Below are 27,181 nucleotides of genomic sequence, written 5' to 3'. Positions count from 1 at the left end.
TCGCTAGCCAGTCATGGGGAAAAATGTATTATATATATAAATATTAACATTTTAAGGATCCATATAAGTCTGGATGTCAAAGATACAAGGTTCGATCATATCCCCCTAGACGCTTCAGAGGAAACAGACTATGCAGCACACTGAAAAACGTACAAAACAAGTCGATGATATCCGAGGTTGAACAAATTTGAAAATTTATTGTAAGCACAGCTGAGAGCAATGTTAGTATAGAAACGACGTTTGTGCTGCAAAATTAAGCAAAATAATGACACTGCCCGTCATAAGGATTAAACATCGAAAGTGGAGGAACAAACGAAATGAAACCACAAACTTTGAGAGGGTGTGTTTTGTTATTTTATCTCAGAGATCACATAATCACGTCACGTTTACAAAAATCTCGGCGATATGAGCCACTGAGCATAATTACCATAACGACGTTGTACACCCTCTGGCTTAGATGAATGTACTGATTTGGTTGGGAAGCCGTTGTTTCATCTCCTGGGGAAAGCTAACCCACAACTGTTGTAATTTCTTGGTAAAATACTAGACGCTGGCATTGGGACAGACTTGACATCAGAGCCGGTCTCACAAATTATCTGCGGAGGCGATATCTTGGGATATGGCCGGCCACAGAAGTACCCCAGCACTACCCAGACAGTTCATAGAATCGGGTGTAACTAACAGACGAGCAGTACCCTGTTGAATAGTGACACTACGTTACTGCCACGTGAGTGGAAACGCATTAGGAGCTTGGTGCCATCAGATTACCCTCAGTCACTATCAGCAGTGACCAGAAATCATAAGTGATTGTTCCATACACCACGATGCGAGGAGTAAGACCGATGAGCCTCTCCTATGGATGATCTGCCCGTCTCCACAGGGTGCCTCCATACTCTCCGATGACGATCACCTGCGGTAGGTCAGAGCTGTGATTCATCACAGAACACCATGAGATGCCATTCATAAGCAGTCCATGTTTCGTGGTCATGGCACCAACCCAAACGGCGTTTTTTGTGGTGCAGTGTCAACGGCAGTCTACGCTTGGTGTGGTAACTGACTAATTTGGTTGCTGATAATCTGTGACCAACGGTGTGAAATGGCACAGAATAACGAGGTGTCCATGCGTCGTCGACTGGAACCTTGACGGCGAGGATGCCTACTCTCACAATCCCGTGCAGTCCAACATCGGGCTCCTGTCACGTCATTCTGGATATTGCAGGGTTCGACCAGCCCACCAAATAGAGACCCATAAAGATGCCACTTTCACCTTGTTGATGTACTGTTTCACACAAATATGTGGCATCCCCGTGTCCCCCATAGTCATCAGTAGTCATCTGATGCTGTTCACATACCTTAGATACCGTAACAGGCCGATCTCAGCAGAATCGGCAATTAAAGGGATACATGGAAACATTGAGAGGACGACAGGAATTGTGTTACGAGATCAGGGAATTACCTCCGTGGTACTAGAGTGAGGTCGACGACGCATGGACACCTCATTATTCTGTGCCATTTCACACCGTTGGTCACAGATTATCAGCAGCCAAATTAGTCAGTTACCACACCAAGCGTAGGCTAAAGGAGAACAACACTAGTGCAAACTTCCTGGCAGATTAAAATTGTGTGGCGGACCGGGAATCGAACCTGGGTCGTGGGTCGTGCTCGGGCAGCTCAGCTGTTGAGTGCTTGTCGGCAATTAGCAAAAGTCTTAGATTTCAGTCTCGGTCCTCAACATAATTCCACTCTACCAGGATGTTTCATAACAGCGGATATCCCGCTGCAGAGTGAACATTTCATCCCAGAAACACTAGTCCACTGTGGAGGCATTCTACCTGTCACAGAAAATTGCAGGTCTAATCACTTGGCTACCTGCCGATGATGTATACGTTTACAAAGTTACATTGACATCCGACGACGACTTGTGGGATCTTTACTTGTTTGTCAGCAGTATGCCTTAATTACGTTAAAATATTTCAGATTAAAACCGCAGTTTACGTTAGCGATGACTAAACAGACAATAATTTTAGGGGCTATCTACAAACAAATATAATGGACTTCAACATCAATTGGAAAAATGTATCCTGTCATAGCCGGCCGGAGTGGCGGAGCGGTTCTAGGCACTCCAGTATGGAACCGTGCGACCGCTATGGTCGCGGGTTCGAATCCTGCCTCGGAAATGGATGTGTGTGACGTCCTTAGGTTAGTTATGTTTAAGTAGTTCTATGTTATAGAGGACTGATGACCTCAGCAGTTAAGTCCCACAGTGCTCAGAGCCATTTGAACCATTTTTATCCTGTTATATTCAACATTTTTTGCGAGTCACGCACTCGACTATTTAAGCATTCCAGAACACCTCAACGCAATCTGTCAGGTAACTCAAATAGTCATAACATTTTCCTCGTCGTTCCAGGAATTGACCCATTCATGAAATCGAACAGCCACGCAGTACAGGAGTCAGAATCTGAATCGATGGAGATAGGTAGCGTTTCTCTGTTACAATGCTCATTAATTATACAAGGAGGGAAGTGTTTGAGAACAGAAGGGTACAAATGATTGTCTGGTCATCCATAATTAGGTTTCTGTGATTTCTCTAAACAGATTAGGTGGAGGAAATGATAACTGCTTTGAAAAGGACACGACTGATATCATCTCTCTCCTACATGAGATTTACTTCATCTCAACACAACAGCAACGTATATTCCACAAACGCAGAAGGAGTTGTGCATGTATAAGATTTAGCATAACGAACAGTGTTGCTGCTGTGTCCGGTAACGTCTGTGATTGGGAAAACTATACACTGGTTTTATAATACGTTGTAGTTCTTGATAAAACGTGTTGTAGTTTTGGTCTTCAGTTTGATGATTTGATTTCGCTCTCCAAACTACTCTACCCCGTGCTAACGTCTTCGTCTCGGAATAACTACTACTGCGTACATCTATTTCAACCTGCTCACTGTATTTGTCCCTTCCTCTATAAGTTTTAGCTTCTACACATCCTTCCAGTACGTTGGTGTCTCATGGTGTGTCATATCAACTCACCCCTTCTTTTAGTGAAGTTGATATACAATTTTTATTCTCCCTAATTCAATTTACCACCTAGTTATTACTTACGTAATCTACCCATCTAAGTTCGGCATTTTTCCTAGCACCACATTTAAGAAGCTTCAATTCCCTTCTTCAGTTGTCGTCCATGTGTACAACGGGTTTGCATTCTCTGCTTCAACGATCATCAGTTAGTCTGCTACTCAGATAGCAAACCTCGGCAACTACTTACAGAATCTAATTTTTATCAAATTCTCTTAGAATCGGATGATTAAATTTGACTCTATTTCATAACCCTTGTTTCGATTTTGTTGATTTTCCTCTTACACTCTACTCTCAAAACACTATGCACTCCGTTCAACAGATCTTCAATGCCCTTTACCGCCTCTACCTATTACGATGTAATCGATAGGTATGAAAATTTTATGGCTTCTCGCAGAACCTCAATCCCTTCCACAAATTGTGCTTTAGTTTCCTTTGCTGCTTGCTCATTGAAGGGATAGAACAACGCTGTAACTGCCGTCCGGTTTCTGTGCAAGTTGTATACTATCTTACGCACCTGTATACTACACTTCCACCTCCAGAATTTCAAAGAGTGTAGCCTAATCAATACCGTCAAAATTATTCTTCACATCTACAAATTCTATAAAAGTAGGTTTTTCTTTCTTCTATCTGAGGTTAGGCAGTACAGAGAGACTGCCTTGAGAGTTCGTACAATTGTCCAGAATGCAAACTGATCTCCCATGAGGCCAGTTTCTATCAATGTTTCCAGTCTTCCGAAAATAATTCGTGTCAATATTTTGTAACCGTGACTAACGAAACTGATAGTTCGGGAATATTTCACAGCTGTCAACACATCTGTTTGTATAGTCATCAGTCTTCTCACTGTTCTGATGCAGCCAGCCACGAGTTCCTCCCCTTTGTCAAACTCTACATTTCACAGTAGCAATTGTAGCCTACATCTTCAACTCTTTGCTGTATGCATTCCAATCTCTGTTTTTCTATGCAGTCTTTACCCTCTAAAACTGCCTCTAATACTATGGAAGTATCCCCTGACGTTTTAACAGATGTCCTATCATACTGTCCCTTCTTATTTTCAGTGTTTTCTATATATGGCTTTCCTCGCTGATTTTGCGCAGAACCTCCTCATTCCTTACCTATTAGTCAACCTAATTTTCAATATCTGTCTGAAATACCACATTTCAAATATATCGATTCTCTTCTATTCCGATTTTCCCACAATCTATGTTTCACTAGCATACATGTTGTGCTCCAAACATACATACTCATTAATATCTTCCTCAAATTAATGTTACTTTCATGCTTAGTTAGTGGAATTTCTTAACTTCTTTTACTTAGTGGTACATCGTCTTGATCTTAAGTTTCTCGTTGTTCTCATTTAAGCTGCTTCTCCTTCAATATTTCTTTGATTTCCCCTCAATCCATATTCTACACTCATTAGGCTATTGATTCCATTCAGTGGATCCAGTATTTCTTCTTCACTTTCACACAGTATAGCAATGTCATCAGCGAATTATGTCATCGATATCCTGTCATCCCGAATTTTAATTCCACTCTTGAATCTTCCTTTTCTTTCCGTCATTGCTTCTTAGATGTGTAGAATGAGCAGTAGGGGCGAAAGGCTGCTTCTGTATTTTCACACCAATTATAATGCGAGTGCTTCCTTCTTGGTCTTCCAGTCTTAGTGTTCCCTCTCGGTTCTTGTACATACTGTACGTTACCCGTCTTTTTTCATAGCTTAACGTTCTTTTTCTTTAAACATAGAACGTCTTGCACTACATTACATTGTTGAATGCTATTTCCATATAGACAAACCTATGAATGAGTTTTGATTTTCCATTTGTCTTGCTTCCATTGTCCACACCAACGTCAGAACTGCATCTCTGATGTCTTTATCTTTCCTAAAGATAATAATCTTCAACTAACATTTCCTGAGTTTTTATTTTCCATTCTCCTATGTATTATTCTTGTCAGCGACTAGAATGCATGAGCTGTTAATCTGGTTGTGTATTAATTCTCGCACTTGTCGGCTCTTGTCATCCTCTGAATTTTGCCGGCTGCTGTGGCAGATCGGTTCTAGGAGCTTCAGTCCGGAACCGCGCTGCTGCTACGATCGCAGGTTCGAATCCTGCCTCGGGCATGGATGTGTGTGATGTCATTAGGTTAGTTAGGTTCAAGTGGTTCTAAGTCTAGGGCACTGATGACTTCATATGATAAGCCCCATAGTGTTTAGAGCCCGTTGAACCATTTTATCCTCCGAATTTTGTGATTGATGTTTCTTCCGAAAGTCTAATGGTATCTCGCCAATCCCTTACATTCTGCACACCAAATTGAATAGTCATTTTGTTGCGACTTCCCCCCCCCCCTCCCCCCCAGTGATTTTACAAATTTTGGTGGAATGTTACCTACGTCTTCTACCCTAGATGATCCTAGTTCGTCCAAAGCTCTTCTACACTCTTATTATAATACTGGATTTCCTACTCCTTTTGTGTCGACTCCTTTTTCTCCTTCTATCTCCTTCAGTATAGTCTTTCTACCTATCCCTCTCTATTCCTCACTAAACAGTGAATTTCTATTACACTATTAACGTTCCCGTCCTCTCCTCTAATTTCACCGAAAACTGCTTCTACTTCCTTGTATACAGAGTCAGTCCTCCCGACGAATTTTTTTTTTTTTTTTTTTTTTTTTTTTTACTGTAGATTTTTCCACATTTCTCATGCACCCATTTCGTCTTTGCTTTCCTGCACTTCCCGTTTATTGCTTTCCTAAGTAACATGTATTTCTCTGAACATTATTGTACTTTCTTCTTTCACTGATCAGCTGAAGTCTTTCTTCTGTTACCCAACTTCCTACAGTGAAATTACGTTTACTCCTTACAGGTAAATTGTTGTCTTCCATAACTGAATGAATAATTTATTTCATCTCATCCTACATTCTTTCAATCTCTTCATCATCTACGGAGCTAGTTACCTTACAAACTTGTTCTACTCTGGCATATGCTGTTTTCGCGTCTATTTTGGCTGTTCATAACGGGTTATTTGCATCACTGTTTTTTATCTCATTATTAGACCCACTCATGCTTTAACCCTGGTAGAACCTGTATTTGTAAACCTGTAACTTGGCCGTATGTTCTGTTCGTCCTTCCACCGAACTTCACTATCTCCAGTAATATCTGATTTCAATCTGTGCATTTCCCTTTAGGTACCCAAATCTAAAAACCTTCCCATCTAGAAACACTGTTTGAATTTGCAACTCCACTGTAGATACAGAAGCCAAAATATACTTTAAAATACACTTTCATAGTTGTCTTCCGTAGCACATTACCTGCAAGTAATCTGAAGTGAATATTTACCATTGTCACTCTATAAATACTTATCTCGCTAACGCACCACACTGCATGACCATTTGTTCCTGATGATCTAGAGAGTTGCCTTAAGGGAACGGATTACACGAGAAGCCTAGGTATATCCTGTCATAATAAAATCTTACTCATCCATTGCAGTGCAGAGAGATTAAACCAGAGCTAGTGTCACACCGGAATTTGATGTATATTAATAAAGATATTAAGGGAGGTATAAAACATTCCACGGCAATGTAATGCAAGAAAACATTCCAATTCAGTCAGGAAACTTCCGGCACCCAAGTCCCACCGCATGATTTGATTGTCTGATTAGAAAATGTACCTTTGCCGAATGACGACAATTGACATATATTAAATTTGGGGGATGCCACACACCAAACATTGAGGCGTATATCCTTTCGTGATAATCCATAATCAAGAAAGCATTTTTGCATTGTAAGTCCAAAAAGCCATTCAATTCAAAGTAATCTGGTTTGTTTGGCCTTCTATACGTTAAAGGCCAGTAATAATAACAGTAATGGTGGTGGTAGTAGTAGTAGTAGTAGTAGTAGTAGTAGTAGTGGTCGCAGCACTACTAGGAGGAGGATGAGGAGCCGCATCCTTCCCTTTCAAGTATCTCCAATGATGTTAGATCCACTTTTTCGTAGACAATTAAGTAGCGCTGAAAAACAAACGCAGAAGCTTCCATTGGTATTGAAATTTGCCTGTACTCCCAGCCGTGTTCAACCAACGTGTAATTCAATTTACGATTTCTTTCGCAAAGGTAAGCGAAAACACGTCCGTTAAGTTTATTAAAAGTATTCTCTCCATAAATATGATAAAACTATCGTTAGTTAATTTAGACCAAATAAGCCACTTATTCTTAAACCACTACCACAGAAGTCGATACAGTCATCCCTATTGTAAAGGAAAAGTACAGCATTCCCGGAAGACGTGCGTACTGTTATTAACCTTCTAGCGTTCGGGAATAAAATTTCCGCCACAGTTAGGTACAGCGTTGCGGTGAGTACTTGATAACATACAACTTCATTACTTACCTGAACAGTCACAGACGAATGAAATAGTTTTTATTGGAAAAAGAAGCGTTGATGAAGGCTTCTAATAGTCTCAGCCAGATGATTATTCAATTAATTTCTTTGTGTGTGTGTGTGTGTGTGTGTGTGTGTGTGTGTGTGTGTATTTGTATTTCAGACAAGTTTGTAGCTGCCCAACAACAATTATTCTATAGCGCCAAACGTTTCACGCCACAAAAACACTTGCATTATACTCCGTCAGTTATCTTTTCGCTATATATTCTAAACTCAGTCTTCGCCTACAATTTTTACATTTTTCACTTGCCTTTAGTGTCTCGGAAGTTATTAGTCGATGCCTTTATTTATGCCTGCGATATTGTCCCTTTTTGTTGCGAACGTTTTTCATATGTCCTTTGTTCGCTGATTCTGCGGTAACCTCCTCACTCCCTATCAGCCCATCAAATTTTTGGCATCCTTCTGTAGCACCACACATCCCACGCTGAAGTTCTCGGCTTTGTCAATTTTCCCTTAGTCCACGATTTACCACTATACAATGCTGTGCTCCTAATGCAAATTCTCTAAACTTCTTCTTCAAACTAAGGTCGATGTTTATTACTAGTAGACTTCCGTTATCCAGGAATACTTCCCCAGTTCTAGTCTGCTATCTGTGTCTTCCTTGCCTCGTCTGTCATTTATCATTTCACTTCTTTCACATGATCAGAAGGCGACAAGTATAGAGTGTCTACACATATCTCAGTTTATGCTAAGGAGATTCACTTTTATGTTACGTACATTGTCCTACCGGAAGAAGCATGTTACCTTGGTAACTCTCACGTCCTCTAAAGCAGTTTTTATGCATTTGGTCGAGAACACTTTCGTTTCTCTTTTACGATATGCAACGTATAAAATGAGATTTGTCATTTCGACATCGAAACCAATATCCGGTGGCATTCCTGGTGGATGAATAAAATTTTTCTTTTGCCAGGAGGAACAAATATCGATTATTGCCATTAAGACAATAATGGCTTTTACATGCTGAACCACCCGTTTCTTCTAAATCAAGGACTTTGATGAACTTTCATTAAATTTGGATAACTTCATGTTGGTGGTAAATCACTCAATACAAATAGTTTTATGACTCGCTGGTATCCAGTTGACCAAAATTATCGAAAGAGAAGGAAAGCCTAAAAGCAAACGTATTTCGCAGATCAAGATCACATTTTCCTTGTGTTAATGTTCAACTTTTGCAATCATAACAAAAATGTCATGGATTATCAACGGATTCACTGTTCCGGGTTCAGACATTGTAATCCTTCCCTCCTAGAAAATCATGGTGTTGTCGTTCACTAAGATGATTCTAGTCACTTTGAAACCGATATTACATCCTGTATACCACTACTGGCACTGTTAACGCACCGAGGAGTCCGTTTGCTTAAGCTGTGTACCAGCTAACCGCAATTACTTTGGTGAAAACGGAATTCGACTCAGCTGAAGGCAATGGTGCAACACCACGTAAGTACCGAGGTAAACTCCTCTACAAGCATAAATATATAATAAAATCAAAGTGTTAGAGATTAAGAGTTTTGTGGGAAGTCAAGTAGATGGTACGAGAAATGAAGACGATCTCAGCAGAATCGGCAATTAAAGGGATACATGGAAACATTGAGAGGACGACAGGAATTGTGTTACGAGATCAGGGAATTACCTCCGTGGTACTAGAGTGAGGTGGAGGTGGGAAAAAATGTAGGGGAAGACAGATATTGGAATATATCTAAGAAATAGCTGTGGACGTCGGATATAAATATTTTTAATAATAACGATAATAACAACAATAATAATTGTTTCTTGTAGCTCAGTGCCCCCCCCCCCCCCTACATCACTTCAGCGACTTGCGCGTCTTAAACGACCCAAGTAATCCTACCGGGGAATGGGGACCTGCAGTTAAAAATGGTATATTCAGATCACTGAAATGTGAAAGCTAGATTAAAGACGAAAAATGTCCGTGGTTCAACCGGGATTTGATTATCCGACCTGTCGGTTTCCATTCACGCGCTTTACCGCCTTCTTTCTACTCTCCTTCTATCTGTTCCTTTTTCCTTTCTCTTCACTAATCACCGAGCGAGGTGGCGCAGGAACAAATGGTCATGCAGTGGACTCGCAATCGGGAGGACGACCGTTGAATTCGGCGCCGGGCCATCCTGATTTAGGTTTTCCGTGATTTCCCTAAATCTCTCCAGGTAAATCCCGTGATGGTTCCTTTGAAAGGGCACGGCCAACTTCCTTTCCCATCCTTTCCTAATTCGATGAGACCGATGACCTCGCAGTCTAGTCTCCTTCCCCAAGCAACCCAACCCTCTTCACTAATTGAGTGTGCCGGCCGGTGTGGCCGTGCGGTTAAAGGCGCTTCAGTCTGGAACCGCGTGACCGCTACGGTCGCAGGTTCGAATCCTGCCTCGGGCATGGATGTGTGTGATGTCCTTAGGTTTAATTAGTTCTAAGTTCTGGGCGACTGATGACCTCAGAAGTTAAGTCGCATAGTGCTCAGAGCCACTAATTGAGTGCGGATGTCGCACAATATCTCTCAAATTCCAGTTAAGAAAACTTCAGCCACTTTTTCAATTGCAGAGGATGGGCAATCTCCCGAAAGAAGAAGCTCAGCTACGGTGCCGGTACTAGTAGAACACCAGGATTAGTGTGATACGAACAAGTTAGCACAGGGAAGTAAAGTGCTGGTAGCATCAAACCAGCCAGGAGACTGATTCCACCTCCAGGTAAAAGCACTGCAGTGGCCAGCAGCTGCACCAGTGCGGGTACTCACAGTAGACGTCGAGTCGCCACGAGTCCTCCTCGACGCCGCCCCGGACGTGGCTGTTCTCCGCGCGGCACGTGACCACTCGGTCGTGGTCACTGGCGCCCGCCGTCAGGCGTAGCGTAGACACTGTCTCGTTCAAGTCCGGAGACACCTGAGGGCACACAAACACAGCGTATCTGTCAACAAGTTTCAGTAGTTAGCTTCATCATACACGCAGCCTAGCAGACGAAGAAAATGAAATTTGGTACGACTGGTGGGAGCGGCTTAATCCTTTACTCACGCGGAGTGGTCCCTCAGACAGCGCAAAAGTTTTCGAACTCGCTCTCCAGAGTCGGTTCTGGCAAGTGCTACTATACTCTCTCTACCTTTCTTAATTTCCCAACCCTACAATGTTCAGTTGTTAGTTGCATTACCAGCTTGTTTGTTTGTCGACACATATTGTTGACACTTATTGGGATCTCCTCGTAAACTACGTAATTTCTTCAGCATAATACGCAGTGTGTCCGCAGGTACGTGTCAGTTTCAACGATCCCAAGTTTGACGTAATTGGGGGAAGAAGTGTGTAATATAGATCAAGGCACAGAAGAAGTGGGCGACGGTTTTTCAATAGCCAGCGATCACTGTTAGGCTAACAGAGGATCATTTAGAAGAACTACTTCAGGACAGCTATAATAAAGACCTTTCTGTTTCTCCAAAAAATTAAGTGTTAGTGAAAATCAAAGCGTTATGAGTGGTGATAAAGAGAAATGTAGGTCCCAGCATTGAATTTCAACCTTGCGGGCTTTCTTTTTGTCTCTGTCGAGGGCGATTGCTATGTGCGCCGGCCGTTGTGGCCGAGTGGTTCTAGGCGCTTCAGTCTAAAACCGCGCGGCCGCTACGGTCGCAGGTTCGAATCCTGCCTCGGGCATGGATGTGTATGATGTCCTTAAGTTAGGTTTAAGTAGTTCTAAGGGACTGATGACCTTTGATGTTATTATGTCCCATAGTACTCTGAGCCATTTGAAGCATTTGAATTGATATGTGCAAGTTTAAGTCTTACAATCTATTTTTTTGTGATAATTTATGTGCTACTAGAATATATAAATTTTTGAGGATGTACAATTCAGTTCTATCATTTGCTTATGTGCACTGATTAAAAAACTCAGTTGTGATTTTGCGTGATAAAAAGTAGAGTACGGCAGGCTTTACTTATTACAGTAACATAAACAAGGAGTATTAAAGGAACACAAGTAAATAGAACAAAAATGTTACACAACTTAAATTAAAAGTTTCAAATCATTTGAATCATAAACTTGGTTTAAATATAGTGTCCTATAGACTCTACCTTGTAGTACATATTGCAGAAAAGTCACCTCGTAAGTTAAAGTTTAAGTAAGATTCTGGCCCCTTTTGGACCCAATATTACACCCAGTGTACCACTGCCGACAGTGTTAAGACGCTTAGGAATGCGTCTAGTTAACCAACAAGCAGCAAATAAGGAAGTGCAGTGTCTGCGTTATTAAGAAGTACCATACAATTTTCCTTTGGAAATGCATCATGTCTTAAGGAACATTTCATAGTACTTCATTAACAACACAGGCACATATATATCCTATTTATCCGACGGTCCCAGGCAGCGACTTTAAAATAAATTATCTTCCCGCGGGGTGACCGCTCACATAAGAAGGAAAATACACGTTCGAGTCACGGTCCGGTACAATGTCGTCATTCCATTATACAGCTGACATTTGTCTGTAGTCGCAACGGCCATTGCATTTCATCTAAACCGTAGTTACTTTGCTAAAATCAGAGTCCGACTCAGCTGAATGCATTGGTGTAATAAAGAGGTAAACAACTATTACGTAATTCCGAGTATAACACCTAAATTTGCGCACAAATTAAGGAAAAAGTGTACTCATTCCCCAGCCTTCACAATGACCAACGGAAACCCGTTTGATCTTCACGAAACGAAGATTTATTACATTTATTTAATTTCTTAAAAATTGCACTTGTCTCTTTTATCCACCAAACGGTCTAGCTTTATGAATATGATGGCAAACGAATAACTTAGAACTAGCAGCACTTTACAGGCTACTGAATATAATGAGAAGCCTGAAAACCGAACAAAGGATTTGGTAGAACAATTTCAATAACTGACGTCGTATAAGGTCGTCTTTATATATGACAAATGGTTTCGAGAGATATAACCGTCGTCTTCTGGGCTTCAAAGAACTTTTGTTGCAAAATTTGTTCATTGTGAGTAAGAAACTCTTGACATGTTGCCATTAATAGGATCAAATGTAGCATATTTTATCCAGTATAATGATAACATGGCATGAAGTTCTGACTCACAATGAACTGTTTTGTAACAAAAATTACAGTTATATCAGTCGAAAGTGCCTGTAAAAAATAGACAAATTTATGTGATCTTGGCTATTGATAACTTTTTAACAAATAATACGTAGATCGCTCCTCCTAATTTCATTACACGAGAAAATTCAATAAAAAATAGATTTCTAATAAAAGTCTTAGCTCTGGAAGATAAATGAGAAGTTAATTCTTCTTCTGTTCATGATTTACTGGATTTAGCATCCATAAGAGTTCTAATACAGACTAACTAGGTATAAAATTCCATGTTGAGGTTGGCACATACTTCTTAGCAAGCTTCATGATGTCTTTATATACATGACAGAGGTACTTTATAACGATTTTCCTCATGAAATATCAATGTAGATGAGACTTTGTGAAATACGAAATTATGGTAGATAAGTTGTGATAATGCGAACTACATGCTTGTGGTTAGTGGAATATTTAAAGTATCTGTACTTTGAAACAGTAAACATATAATCGTCGGCACTCTTAATGTTAAAGTTTTTCTTTTAGGAGAGTCGATAATTCTGTACATTACATACACGGAGATGAGCCTCCAAAAATACCTGCGTTATGTTCTACTTCTCCCTTATGCCAGAATCTGACTACAGATTTTTGCAATGACAAAGCAAATCACAGACATATCTGGTTCTTGTCCCAAAAAGCTGATGTTAACAACTCCATTCCATAGGTTATTCTGATTGGGTCCCATTGGTAAGTGTCATTATTTCACCATACGCAATGATTGAAAACCTGATTTTCGGGAGAAAGCGGGCATACTTGGTCATAGAACCAATACCTCCAGTATACGTCCTTTCGGCGCCAGCATCAGGTACAACAAAGCCAATGTTAAGAAATGCAATTGTGTTGCCCGGAACAGAAGAGGATTAAACTGGAGCGATTCTGGTCACTATGTCTCGCAAGATTGCGCAGCTGCGCGTAGGACTCCAGTTGGTATCACTTTAACTATTACTAACTTATTCATTTCCAGTTAGGATTAGTTTTGACGTGACGTTAAACCCGAATATTACATCCTTCGATTCTTCCTTAGGAATGTGGCATACCTACTGAGTAGTGGGAAGAAACTTATCAAAGAAACTCCAAGCCCAAATGAATAAAGAGGGCCTGCAGATCTACTTGGAGGAAACTACATAAAAAGCCAGGTCAGAAATGACTAGCTGTAGACAAGGGGAAAATCGAGGTAGCCAGAAAAGTTCAGGTATCTAAGAGGGAACCAGACACTGCTAAGGTCGGTGATTTCGCACTTTATATCAACAAGAAGAGAATGGTGGACCAGCTGACAAAGTTGTTTCCAACAAATGATGTCTGTCACAGACAGGGTTGTGCAGTTGTTTCATTGGAGACTTAGTACTTGTATAGAGCTTTGTCATCAGTTGAAATTGGCTGAGCGAGATGGTAATACTCAAAGAAAACAAGATCACAAGCATGATCTTACCTCTAACAAGAATGGAAAGTTTAAAAGCTAAAAGTTTGCCAAATTGTACTTTTCTGTGAAAAAGCAACTGACAGAAGGTTTCTTGCCTTGGTAAAAAATTACTTATGAGCCTGCATAGAGCAACGAACCCCATTTGGACTTAATCTATATCTAAATATAAACGTCTTGTATATGCGCGTACTGACAGACTTTTCACCATAACCACCCACTCCCACACACTTGTGGTTGTGGTGCTCCATAGCGCTTGGCCTCAAGCCGCTAGTAACGGAGTTTGGTCCCGGTGCATGGCAATGGGCGACTGTGGCGAGCAAAAATCCGCGAATTATGGAGAAATAAATACTCTTAGGAAGAGCTACATAATGTGACTTACGAAATTTACCGTATATGTGAAAAGGCGTCTGTTGTCTCCGTCATCCGTTATAATAAAATGCTTGCGGGGCTTCATCGTCCAGACTCTAATAACTACCATGTAATATCAAAATAGATCAGATTTAGTATGTCTGCACGTTTTCGTGAATCATGCTTTACCGACGATCAATAGAGAAACAAAGAGAAAAATGTAAATGCATTCAAAAATTAAAATATTCGTAACGAACAAATGAAGAATCGAACGGTACACTGCAGTGATTTGGACAAACATTTCGCTTGTTCTTCGGGAGTATAATTTAGCGCGTTTTCGTCAATCACTTCGTTTACTTTTCCTTTGCATTATTTTTCGTGAGTAAAATCCTTGGCACTGCGGAGTTACCCACGATTAAATAACACTGTGTAATGTAATGTTAGAGCAACCAGGGATGGAACAGGCTGATGATTGGAAAGTTTATTCTGTAATATGGTAAAGGTTTAAATTCATAGAGAATAGAGCTTTTTATAAGAGCACTAAGTGTTCCACATCGCCATTTATATTGAGATATCTGCGAACCACAATAATCCACTTCCACGCTCCACAGTACCTATGAAACACGTTGAGAACTATCACCATTACGTTTCACAATGAATGAAACAATAAAAACATTTTCAAATATACGCTAAAGGTCGTAGTACATACATTATTTAACTTTCTCTAAGAGTATTTATTGCACCATATTCCGCAAGTGTTTGCCCTCGAAACTCAGCCACTCTCAAGCACTGTGACCAAACTATCTTACCAACAGGAAAACTGTGTTCATAATATCCTTAATGAGATACGAATCTGTATGGATCTCATATCTAGAATAGTACTCATACGTTCTACCGTGCCATATATTCTGAGTCGGGCAACGTCGGGTTTCTCAGTTGGTTTCTACATAAAACCCCCTGTGTCCCTGCATAACTGTGCAACAATAGTTCATTATAAATGAAGACAACCAGAAAAGTGATATTTTACAAGAAAGGCGAAAACTGAAAGACATAGAGTGGAGAGGTAAAGGAAGCTCGCGCAAGACGAATGCGTGCGTACTGAGTGAGAGTTATAGATGAAAGAAAGTAACGATTGTAGTAAAGCAGTCCACGGCTGGCAAAAGCGAAAGAAAAAGAGTGAGAAAATATTCTGATTAACTTACTGCAGGAGATAACTAAAGAAAATCAACCATAAATATTGAATGAAATGTAATCTAAGACATTAAATATTATTAAGAAATTATGCACACTTAAGCATCAACAGTCAAACGTATGGAAGTTCTTTGAATCATAAGGAAAGAAGACATTACGCTGGCATGATTGTAGTGATAAAAACAAGTCTACATGGATGTTTATGAGACCAAAAATGCGTTTTTGAGATACGAAGCGCAACAGGAAGGGGTCTCAAAATGAAAGTGCCCTCAGTATGATGTTATTGAGTCAGTAACAAGATACCGCCATTCAGAGTTACAACTATGAGAGGTACACAGAGCTTAAGACCTAAGAAAACCGAATCATGTTAGACATTTAATAATATAATTGACAGACAGAGAGGCACTTTGTTGGATAATAAAGAAACAAAGCTATTAGTGGAGAAGAAACTTTAGAACCATTTGAAGGGAATGACTTCGTCAGAGAGAAAATTGTTGCCACAAGAGAGTAAAGGAGTAATAATTATTTGTCGCACTCATATTCACGATCACATAATGGACCCCTTACAACATAGTCCTAAGGTACAATAGAAGCTGCTCCATTTGGTACAGATCATCAGACATATGTAGTAGAGTCTTTCTTGGATTAAGACCTGAAGGCCTACGCTTGCTGAGTTTACGTTGTATTTGTCACTTGCTCATGTTTTATTTCCTAGATTGAAGAAAAATTTGGTGTCATTTAGTCTATAATTCCTGTTTCGTTGTTTCGCAGAACGGTAACCAGCTTTCGAAAATTCACCACCTCCTTCACTTTTTTGGTCTGACATCGATTAAAATTTGAACCGACTAACATCTCCATTATATGGAACATTCTCAACAGATGTTGACAGCACTGCAGTTAGTTAATTTTTCCTTATCTTTAGTCGCATGGTACAAATCGTCGGAACGGTAACATGTTCCCCATGCAGCTTTCCCCTTGCGTTGATATTTTACCACGCAAATATCACTTCTTCGAAAAACTAATTAAATATCTATGACTGCAACCTTTTCCACGACTATAATACGTTCTTTAATGGGCTGCTCACTGTGCTAGATTATACTTTGTAGTACTACTATTTGCCTCGTGTTCCCTCCCACTGATCTCAGACTTTCGAACACTTCATTACTAAACATTGCAGCAATAACGTCAATATCTAAGCTATATCTAAAAAAAGAAAATATTTTTAATTTCAATTCATGTGCAGTCCTCATTGTATCTTCATTTTCTGTACTTTTGTTGGCGGTACTTACTGTACTCGAAAGACGCGTATGATGACTGTTGACAAAATTACAGTTTTGAAACTGACTGTGTATGAAGTGAGATTGAAAATAAATTTAGAAATTTTTTTTAATACAGACAATATTACTGCAAAGTATCAAACAGATGGAATACTATATACGGATGTTGTAAATTCGTATAGGCCACATTAATTAAATGAGTATAATGACTACTGAAAATACATCTTCTGTTTCCGAATTTCATTTAATTCTTTTCCAGGGTATTTAATACTGGAACTTCTTAATTCTTTCGTTTGTCACTCTTTTGCTTTATTGCCTAGAGTGCTGAATATCTATGACCTTTTATGAAGTAAGGTAATTAGCGATTACTTAATTTTGCATTTTGTGGGGAAATCTTAACAGAGAAATATGAAGATTCACCTAAAAACTAGGACGGATTAGTTCTGACTGCTCTGCCACAGCCGCTATAACAAACGAATTTTTCGCGCAGCTTCATGCTTGTCGTTGGATTGTGTTTGGTCAACAATCACAAAACTCTCTTTCATCTCACTGCCTGATGATTTTGCAGGTTTCCACCCGGGGAGGAGATGGAGAGCAGGTTGAATCGTGTCTGACCGTGTGTGCAACTACTGCGCAGCCAGTTCTTTGTTTCATGAAATACGGTTTTAGTAGTGCATTCTAACTTTGTGAATAGTGCTTGCAATATAGAAATTTATTATGGTCAAACGTCTACGAAGATATTATAAACGCGTTAAATGAGATTTTGCATCATGAATCTGAGGGCGAGCTGCTGGAGACTTGATCCGAGGAAAAATTACCACCACTTGTAGTTCAATGTTTTTCAACAGAAGATGATGTTATTCCTCAGGATGTTCTGCTGAATACTGATGAGGGAGGTATGCATGTTTGTGTGTGTTTTTTGTAATAATTATTGTTCATGTATGTGCAGCATGGACACAGATTTCCGTTTTAACGCTTATGTTTATACATTGTTGCTTTTCTGAGTTTTTACATCTCTTGCATTACATTTATGAAGTTGTTTTTGTTCTTATGCTCTACAATATATTGCTTACCAGCAAGCGTTGGAACACTAATTACTAGTATTACAGGAACAGCTGCCTAAAAGGCTAAGTAAACTCGTGTCCGTGGGTACCGTTAACAACGAAGTGGCCAAGGTTGTGGACTACTTCAGTTTATTTCAGGTAGAGATTTGTAGCACCAGATGGAACGACCTGGAAAATGAGAGTTATAAGTGGCTGTTCAGTTGCCATATATGGACAAAAGAAAGTTTTCAAAGACCATGCAGGACCATCTCCGCAGGCAAAATGAAACGTGAGTGAGACTTGCTACAGTGCCTGGCATTTTAAAATAATGGACAAACTTTCGGAAGATGATTGGACTATTAACACTGAAGAACTGGATACTTTCGCAGCTATACTGTACGTCCGTAGAGCTGTAGGAGCGAAGAGCTTAGAACTAGACACATTGTGGTTAAATAAGTGGGGAAATAATTTGGTGAAGTCAACAATGGCTCCTTACAGATTGAGAGAGATAATGCGTTACCTCAGATTTAATACTAGATTCACAAGATCAGAACAACTGAAAGACCACAAGTTTGCATTGTTACCAGAAATCTGGTATGAGATCGTTGCAAGTGCACAATGTAGCTACTTACCGGGTCCATATATAACAATAGATGAACAGCATTTCCTTCAAAGTACTGTAGCAGATTCACACAGTTCATGGCCTCAAAATCGGACTGATATGAGCAGAAGTATTGGGAGACAGTAGATAAAGATTTCAAATATATTGTGAATGCTTTCACCTCCAGGAAAGAGTGACACTAGGCCGAGTCACAAGCGTCTTAGCGATTTTGTTGCGAAAAATTTGATACAACCTTACCTCAATAAAGGAAGAAATGTCACATGTGACAATTTTTTCATTTTCTTGGCTCTGTCTGGAGCCTTGAAAGCAAATCCTAGAAGTCTAGTGGGCACTGTAAACCGATCTCGAACGCAAATAGCAGCCTATATCAAGAAGACAAAAAAGTCATACGTATATCATAGTACAGTTCAAGAAGAATAATGCTATACTGACAGTTTACCACTGAGACCGCAACAACAATGTGCTGATTCTCAGTACTAAGTATACCTATGCCAAAATTGAAGATGGTTTGCAAAAGAAGCCAAATACAGTAACATTTTATAAATATGAAGTGTATGTGATAGACCAAATGACTCACAAATACTCTGCCGAAGCAGCATCGAAACGGCGGTTGTTCACACATTTCAGAACTTGCAGGATTTGGCTGGGATAAATGTTGCAACACGACGTGGCATGGCCTCACTATTGTCTGAAGTAGAGCTGGAAGTGGCGAGGGGATGAGGGATGTGGGGGAGGAATTGACATCATGAGTCCCGCACGGCTGTCCATAAATCAGTAAGAGTTCGAGGGGGTGGAGATCTCTTCTGAACAGCATTTTGCAAGGCGTCCGGGATATGCTCAATAATGTTCATGTCTGGGAAGTTTCGTGGCCAGCGGTTGTTTTTAAACTCAGAAGAGTATTCCTCGACACACACTATAGCAATTGTGGACGTCTGGGGTGTCACACTGTTCTACTGGAATTTCTCAAGTTTGTCGGAATGCACGATAGACATGAAAGGAAGCAGGCGATCAGACAGGACGCTTACATACGTGTAAAGTGTCAGAGTCCTATCTAGACGTATCAGATGTCCCATATCACTCCAACTGCAAACGCCCAGTACCATTACAGAACCTCCACCAGCTTGAAAAACCCCCTGCTGACATGTATGGCCCATGGTTTCATGACGTTGTCCCCATACCCTACTCGTCAATCCGCTCGATATAATTTGAAACGATACTCTTGAGATCTGGCAACATGTATCCAGTCATCAACAGTCCAATGTTGACGGACCGAGGCGAGGCATATAGCTTTGTCTCTAGCAGTCATCAAAGGCACACGAGAGAGCTTTCGGCTCCAACAGTCCGTATCGATGATGTTTCGCTGAATGGTTCGCCTGCTGACATTTGTAGATTGTCCAACATTGAAATCTGCAGCAAACTGCGGAAGGGTTGCACTTCTGTGACGTTGAACGATTCTCTTGAGTCGTCATTGGCTCGGCCCTTGAAGAATCTTTTCCCGGCCACAGTGATGTCGGAGATCTGATGTTTTACCGGACTCCTGATATTCACTTTACACTCGTGAATTGATCGTAAGGGAAAAGCACTTCATGGCTACCACGGTGATGCTGAGTCCCATCACTCGTGCGCCGACTGTAACACCACGTTCAAGATCATTTAAATCTTGATAATCTGCCATTATAGCAGCAGTAACCGATCGATCAACTGCGTCAGTTACTTGTCGTCTTATATAGGCGTAGCCGACCGCAGCGCCGTATTCTTCCTGTTTACATGTCTCTGTATTTTATTACGTATGCCTATAACAGTTTCTTTGGTGCTTCAGTTCATTTGTGCTCGTTATGTGATGGCAACCAATAAAGGCACCCAGCAAATTTGTGTAAGGTTTCTAAAATAATAAATGATAATTTGTCAGAAACTATTTTTGTTGATTTCATAATAAAATTTTCAGCAGTGCAAAGAACGGATTCATTAGTAGTGACAATAACCCACTGACACAAAATAACTAAAGGGAAAGATACACGGGCCATCAGTGTGGTTCTAGGTATGTCCAAATATCAGCGGTTCTAATATTTAAGAATTATACTGTGAAATATTTTGTGCTATTACTCCCATATCATTCACAGAAAGTTTATAATTTTAAACCCAACATTTTATAATTTAGACATTACAGGTGTAATTACAGAAAGGGAGCAAAAGTATTTGTAACAAATACTTTACAAACCCACATTAGATAATACACTTGGTCCAGTCCCGATAATGTGTCCACTGTCTACGTCAGCGTCAAAGTGCAATAACCGCCCACTGACCGCAGGTGGAAGCTCTAGTACTGATGGATGAGAGGTGGGGGGTGGGGAGGGGGGGGGGGGGTTGAAAGATGTCAGAGGGACACAGAAAACAATACAGTCGTTGCTGTTATGTTGAAACACAGTAATTTATCTAATGTCTAAAGAGCTCGATTATTGGCTGTCGAGACAAGAGTCGAAGCATTTCTCAAGTTGATCAGTTTGTAAACCGTTCATGTGAAGCCGTGGTAAAAGTAAACCGTGCATGGCATAATGGCACTACCCAAAACTGGTGCCTAGGCAACTGATGTGCACCGCAGCCACAGATGACAAAAATGACAGACATGCAATTGTTGAGCAGCTCACTGTTGAAGTGAGGGGCTATCAACAGTGCTTTTTGAACGATAGTTCAGCGAACGTTACTGCATATGAGTCTCCGCAACAGGCACCTATTTCATGCACTCATGCTGACTTTTATTCATTCGCGATAAGGGCTCGAATATGCATGCCAGTACCGTGACGGATTGTTGATTTAGTGGTGACAATCGGCATTTTCAGATGAAACGTCTAAAAGCTTATACCCTCCAAGTATTTTCGAAAATGTAGAGGCAGTTATGGCTCTGAGCACTATGGGAATTAACTTCTGAGGTCATCGGTCCCTTGAACTTGGAACTACTTAAACCTAACTAACCTAAGGACATCACACACATCCATGCCGGAGGCAGGATTCGAACCTGCGACCGTTGCAGTCGCGAGGTTCCATACCGAAGCGCCTAGAACCCCTGGGCACACGGGCTGGCAGGCAGTTATGATCTGGGGATGTTTCGCGATTTTCCTCAGATGATCTCGTCATTACGGATGCGAGTATGCATGTGTTGCTGAGGAGCATGTACACTCCTACATGTAATTTGGTTTACCTTGAGATCTGCCAGCAGGATAATTCAACATGACCCACAGCTTGCACCGCACATGAGTGGCTGGTAGAGCACAAGGATGATTTTATCCTACTGGCTTGGCCACCGAGCTCCAAGGATTTAAACGCAAAGAACTTACGGGACCACCTCAGTCGCGCTGCTTGTGCCAAGGATTTTCAACCAAGAAATCCAGCGCAGCTGGCCGTGACATCCCGGGTCGATATGGCTCCACATTTCTGTTGGTACCTTCTAGAAATTCAATAACTATCTTCCTGCACCTCTGACAGTCATATGGATTGCAAAAGATGGTAATTATGGCTTTTAACAGATGATCACGTTAATGCGACTAGAGAGTGTACAACATATTTATTTCTCCAGTTACGATAATAAACCATTTCTAAATTATATAGAATCATTTTCGAAGAAAATCCCTGAGTTAATATAATTTTCTGTAAAAGTTTTAATTTTATATGCCTGGTGAAGGGGCAGCTGTAAGTGGGAAGCATCCATGTCACTCTTAACCTGTATCTCAGTTACGTGTCGCAAATTGTGGCTCATTGACTTGAGAGGACTTGGGCTCAGAAATAAATGCTATGGTGGTTTGTAATTGTTATTTCCAAAATTGTATCGCAACTAATATAAAATAAGGTTGTATTGACCGATGAGACTGGAAAAACTGAATGACATTGTTATGTGAAATGCATATTAGTGCCAGTGAGTATACGTAGTTAATTATCTTAACTTGCAATTTTGTTTGGATTTGCGTGGGTTGTTTAAGTATGGAGCCATAAGAAACCACACTGCCGTGACTTGGCTCCCCTCAGGGAAGCAGCACAGCTTCATGGCTGGATATATGGACAATCCCAGAGGGAATTCTCAGAAGAAAATGTTGGTCAAAGTCACTCATTTGAGAAAACTTTCCATTTGAGCTACACAACTGGGCACTGAGTACCCAATAGGCAATGTAGATACGATCTCTTGTGGCGTAAGTCTTCAAGCAGCGACTGTCCTCATAACTGGAATGTGGAGGGGAGAAATGCTGTTTTTAGATGGCAAAACCGTAGAGGAACACAGGCATTGGAATGCGTAGAGCAAAGACTGAGGATGTAGGCTGCATGCAGTTGCCTGAAGATGAAAAGGTTTGCAAAATAGAGGAATTAATTGCAGGCAAAATAAAAATAAAAGTTAGGCCCAGGAAACACACTACTGTGGATAAAATGTAGAACGCTGTGTTCCTTTGGGACTTACAAGATGCCGCTGATAACATCCAGAAAACGGAGTTCGAGGTCTCAGGTTCAGACCGGTTCGTACTCATAGGATACTCTTGAAAACTGGGTCCACAAAAGAAATGTTTTGCAATTTAAGAACTACCGAGATTGGCTAGTTTAAATAGACTGGGAGTTAGAGAGAAAAACTTGACTATGCTGCTGAGGTCCTACCTCAATGGTTACAGAAAGAAACAGAGTGAGTCTGAGATGACTTTTTTCAGCACCAGATGGTAGAAAGTGTGTTACCGTTTAACCATCTGCAGAAATCTCAAGTAATGGGATGATCGTCTTTTAAAGAATCGCTTTTCGCCCGGCGTTTGGAATATCTGCAGCCCAGACAAGCCAAGCAACTTAAGGGATGCAAAATGCAGCAGTACGAGTTGAGCTGTTAAGAATCTGTCGACACAAATTGATTGTTAATTCGGCATTCAACTCTTTGACTTCTTCATCTCTGGGAGCTTTCAGTGTCAGACTTCTCCTCCACTGGTTTGCGATGCCGCCAGCATCCGTCTCCGATCAGAGCTGGACGTAGAAAGATATCCCGCTGACTCGAACTTACCCACGGTCACAGATCGTTGATGCCCACCAATGGCTGATTCTGCAGCCGCTTCAGCCTCCACCGACACATGGGCATGGTGAGACCGAGCCACGATATTGAGATTGTCAGTAGGGACAGGAAAGTCATTTTTATACAATAAATAATCCCTACTTTGACTAAGAAGTCTTACTTTCAGATTCGAATGAACAATTCGCTTCGAACTCAAGTCACAGATGGATTGCATTCCTTTCCCTATTACTATCTGTGTTTTATACTAACATCAGGACAATGACTGTATAACTTCGTGACCATAGTCGTTTCATTTTTAAACATGATTATTAGAATTCTATTCCATACCTTTCAGTCAGATGTCTCAAGGCTTTCCTTTAGAATAATTATAACTTGTCAGACGATTTATGAGCCACTTCAACGTAATAAACAGAATTAATTGTGATTATTGTTCCATTTAGTTGTCATTGAATTCATTATTCTGGTGGCTGTCGAAGTAATTAATGTCAGATAACAGGGCCAATGAGCATTTTTTCAGATCAGACAGTCCTACATCCCCAATCATAGTTAGCCGTCTACTGGGGTACTGAAGATGGTTTTACACATGGCTCTGCTTGCTACTTCCATTGCTACTCTGATCATACGATATATGTCTATTTTTCTTGAATATAAAAGCGACTAGTTTCGAAAAATTTCCCTGCCAAGTTATACTTTTCCATAAATATTTTAACAGATTAATGGTAGAGGGTGTCTTTTTTGTCAAATGACATGCGAGCTGCTTGTTAGTAACTAATAAACAAATGGTTTCGTGAAGCAAATTCCTTATTTGTATCGAAGCTCTTTCTCGTTTTTTGGCTTTGAGTCTATGGCTAACTCTTCCGCAAACGCGTACAGGGAAGTAAATGATGTCAGGTAAGTAGCACATAAGAATATTTCGTGAATATAAAACTGACATTTGAACTACACAATAAAAACCAATACTGACAATCAGAAGTGACTGTTCAAAGCAGAAATAAGAATTTCATAGTGCATAATGGTGCGTGATGTGTGTCCATTTGCTCGGACAGGCTGTAAATGACATCAGACAAAATGGAAAATTGAACATCTCTCTATCCTATTTCATTCAGGAGAAAACAGAGTATCCGTAGATTAACTTAGAACTCATCCAACACATCTAGATTCACGAGGATAAAGATATTTCTTGTAGTGTTCCGACAAGATGTCATAGCAAACCTGGGTTGTGGTTTCGTCGGACGTACTTCAGCAAGCTGCCCTTCAGCTGCAGAGTTGGCGGTATTGTGGTTGGTTTCGGAGAGTTCTCTAATAATCTCTTTGCTGTCTAGATTACGTTGTAACTATAAATCGAAACTACTTTTCAGGCTAGTTGCATTTCAGGCACCATGTACAATGTGAAGTTACATAGAAAGTTAGGAAACCGTTAATATTTTGTAGTACTGCTTTTAGTACGTTGTTAACACAGCGCTGCACGAAACGAACGTGTAACTACTTTATATAATTCACTGACCAAAAGCGAGGTACCACGTAACGTCAGCATAGATGTTTCATTCACAAAGCAGCTGACGTCATCTCACCACTGCTGACGTAGTTTAGTCTGATGACAGAACTTCACAGAAAAGCCTATGGGCTCTTGAACTGTGGTGCCTCAAAAGGAAACGCAGTATCATTCATTGAAGTTGTACAGCTTTGCACCTTTTATTGAACATTCAAAATTTATTTTATGATGATGCGTAGCATAGACTTTTACCATCCGAAATGTATCACATCATTCAGAAAAAAAGAGAAAACAAGAAATATTACTGTGGGAATACACATGTGATGCCTCAGAGAGGAATTTCAGTATTCAGCAGATTTTTAACACTCTACGCCTCTCACTACCTCATAATCGAAATATAACGAATAGCTGCAGCAGGTGAGGTAACAGGGCACCACTTGTGAGGTCATTAACTTACCCTGCAATGTTACACATCTTTTGATTCGTGTAATGGATTAAAAATTTCATGAGCCAGCAGAGTCAATAGAAATTACAAGTTAGAACTAAAAAATTTCATTAAAATATGTGGGTAAGCTATCCACATTATTTAAAGAACAGAGTGCATCTACACGTGATATAAAATCTTATAATTACCTCCATACGATCACGTCCGGTTCCAAATGCACAAAAATGGTGATATGTGAAGAATTTCAAGGCGAAGGCGGTATAGGTCACTGTCTGATACAGTGGAAACAGGGCAGGGTGATAGAAAGATGAAAGTAAAGACACCCATTTTGGCTTGGGTGCCGACACGCAATAGCTTAGAAGAAGATGACGGTCAGGTCTTCAACCCCGTACATCAGGCTACTACAGCGGCATGAAAGCAAGTGCGTTGATAGTGTAGTGTCTAAGAGTACAGATTCAAAATTTAGCGTCCCGTGTTCTAATTCAGTCTTACGAATTTTTTTTCTTTTGTGCCAGGGAAGTATATAACATCAGTTTCCTGACTAACTGTCAGAGTCTAGTGGAGAGCAATCTCTAGTAGCTGTAGATGTAGGAAGTATGCAGCAGACCTCAGTAGTTACTGTGCCTAGAACAGTTGCAAAGTCGAAGAGGAAGAAGAAGGTTCTGCTGTTAGGTAGTTCTCATGGCAGAGGTGTAGGCCAGCAGTTGCAGGAAGTGCTGGGGAGTGAGTACCAGGTCACCAGCATTGTGAAGCCTAATGCAGGGTTGGCTCAGGTGACTGTTAACATAGAGGGGTTATGTAGGGATTTTACTAAAGAGGATCAGGTAGTGATTGTGTGTGGGGCAGGTAATAGTATTGAAAGGGATGGGGAGTATAACATAGATGGTGACCTGGAAAAGATAGCCACTCAGACTGGCAACACGAATGAGCATTTCGAGGAACTGTTTCATCGTCACGATCGGCCTCATCTTAATACAGCCGTCAGGCGTAATAACATGAGACTTGGGGGTGCGCTGATGACAGAAAGCATGGGTCATATTTCAGTGGTGTCAGTGGAGTCTATCAGCAGGCCGGGTTTCACTAGACATGGCCTGCACATCAACAGGTATGGGAGGGGGAGGTTGGCAAAGCTTATAGGTGACAGCATAGGTGGGGTTGGTGGGATCACTCATGGGAAAATTCCTGCAGTAGTGGGTGTTAGAGCTGCACCTTTTTTAGACTGAAGTCAGCTGATAGGTATTCCTGCTTAAGGGAAGTCTCTCTGACAAGGGAATCACTTTTGACAAAGCTTAGGTACCCAAGTAATGAGGGAATTAGTATATTTCATCAAAATATACAAGCTATTAGAGATGAAGTTAGTAAACTGCTTATAGATGTTGACTCTGAAATTATTGGTATATCTGAACACTTCTTAAATAAGGAGATAATTCAGAGGCTTCCTTTACCAGGATACAGGTTGGCTGGCAGCTTTTCGAGGAGCTCTTTGCGGTGTGGGGGAGTAGCCATGTATGTGAAAAACGGCATCCCATTTGAGTCAATTGATGTTTCAAAGTACTGCACTGAAAAGGTGTTTGAATATTGTGCAGGTGTGGTTAAATTTAACGGAGCTAAACTTCTAACTGTTGTTTTTTATAGATCCCCAGACTCCGATTTCACAACATTTTTTCTAAAGCTAGAGGAGGTTCTTGGT

The 27,181-nt window shown here is 40.6% G+C and overlaps 1 protein-coding gene across 1 annotated transcript in view; it reads right to left on the bottom strand.

The window, feature by feature from the left end:
• Positions 1–27,181, bottom strand: part of LOC124613518 (nephrin-like) — a 296,683-nt gene that overhangs the window by 219,891 nt on the left and 49,611 nt on the right. The window contains exon 2 of the mRNA XM_047142228.1: positions 10,255–10,399. Coding sequence (XP_046998184.1) covers positions 10,255–10,399 — 145 coding nt within the window. The remainder of the gene's footprint in view (positions 1–10,254; positions 10,400–27,181) is intronic.

This window comes from Schistocerca americana, chromosome 4, assembly GCF_021461395.2.
Source record: "Schistocerca americana isolate TAMUIC-IGC-003095 chromosome 4, iqSchAmer2.1, whole genome shotgun sequence".
Lineage (NCBI taxonomy): Eukaryota > Metazoa > Arthropoda > Insecta > Orthoptera > Acrididae > Schistocerca > Schistocerca americana.
Note: the sequence above shows the minus strand (reverse complement) of the source record. Positions and strands in the feature narration are given on the sequence as shown.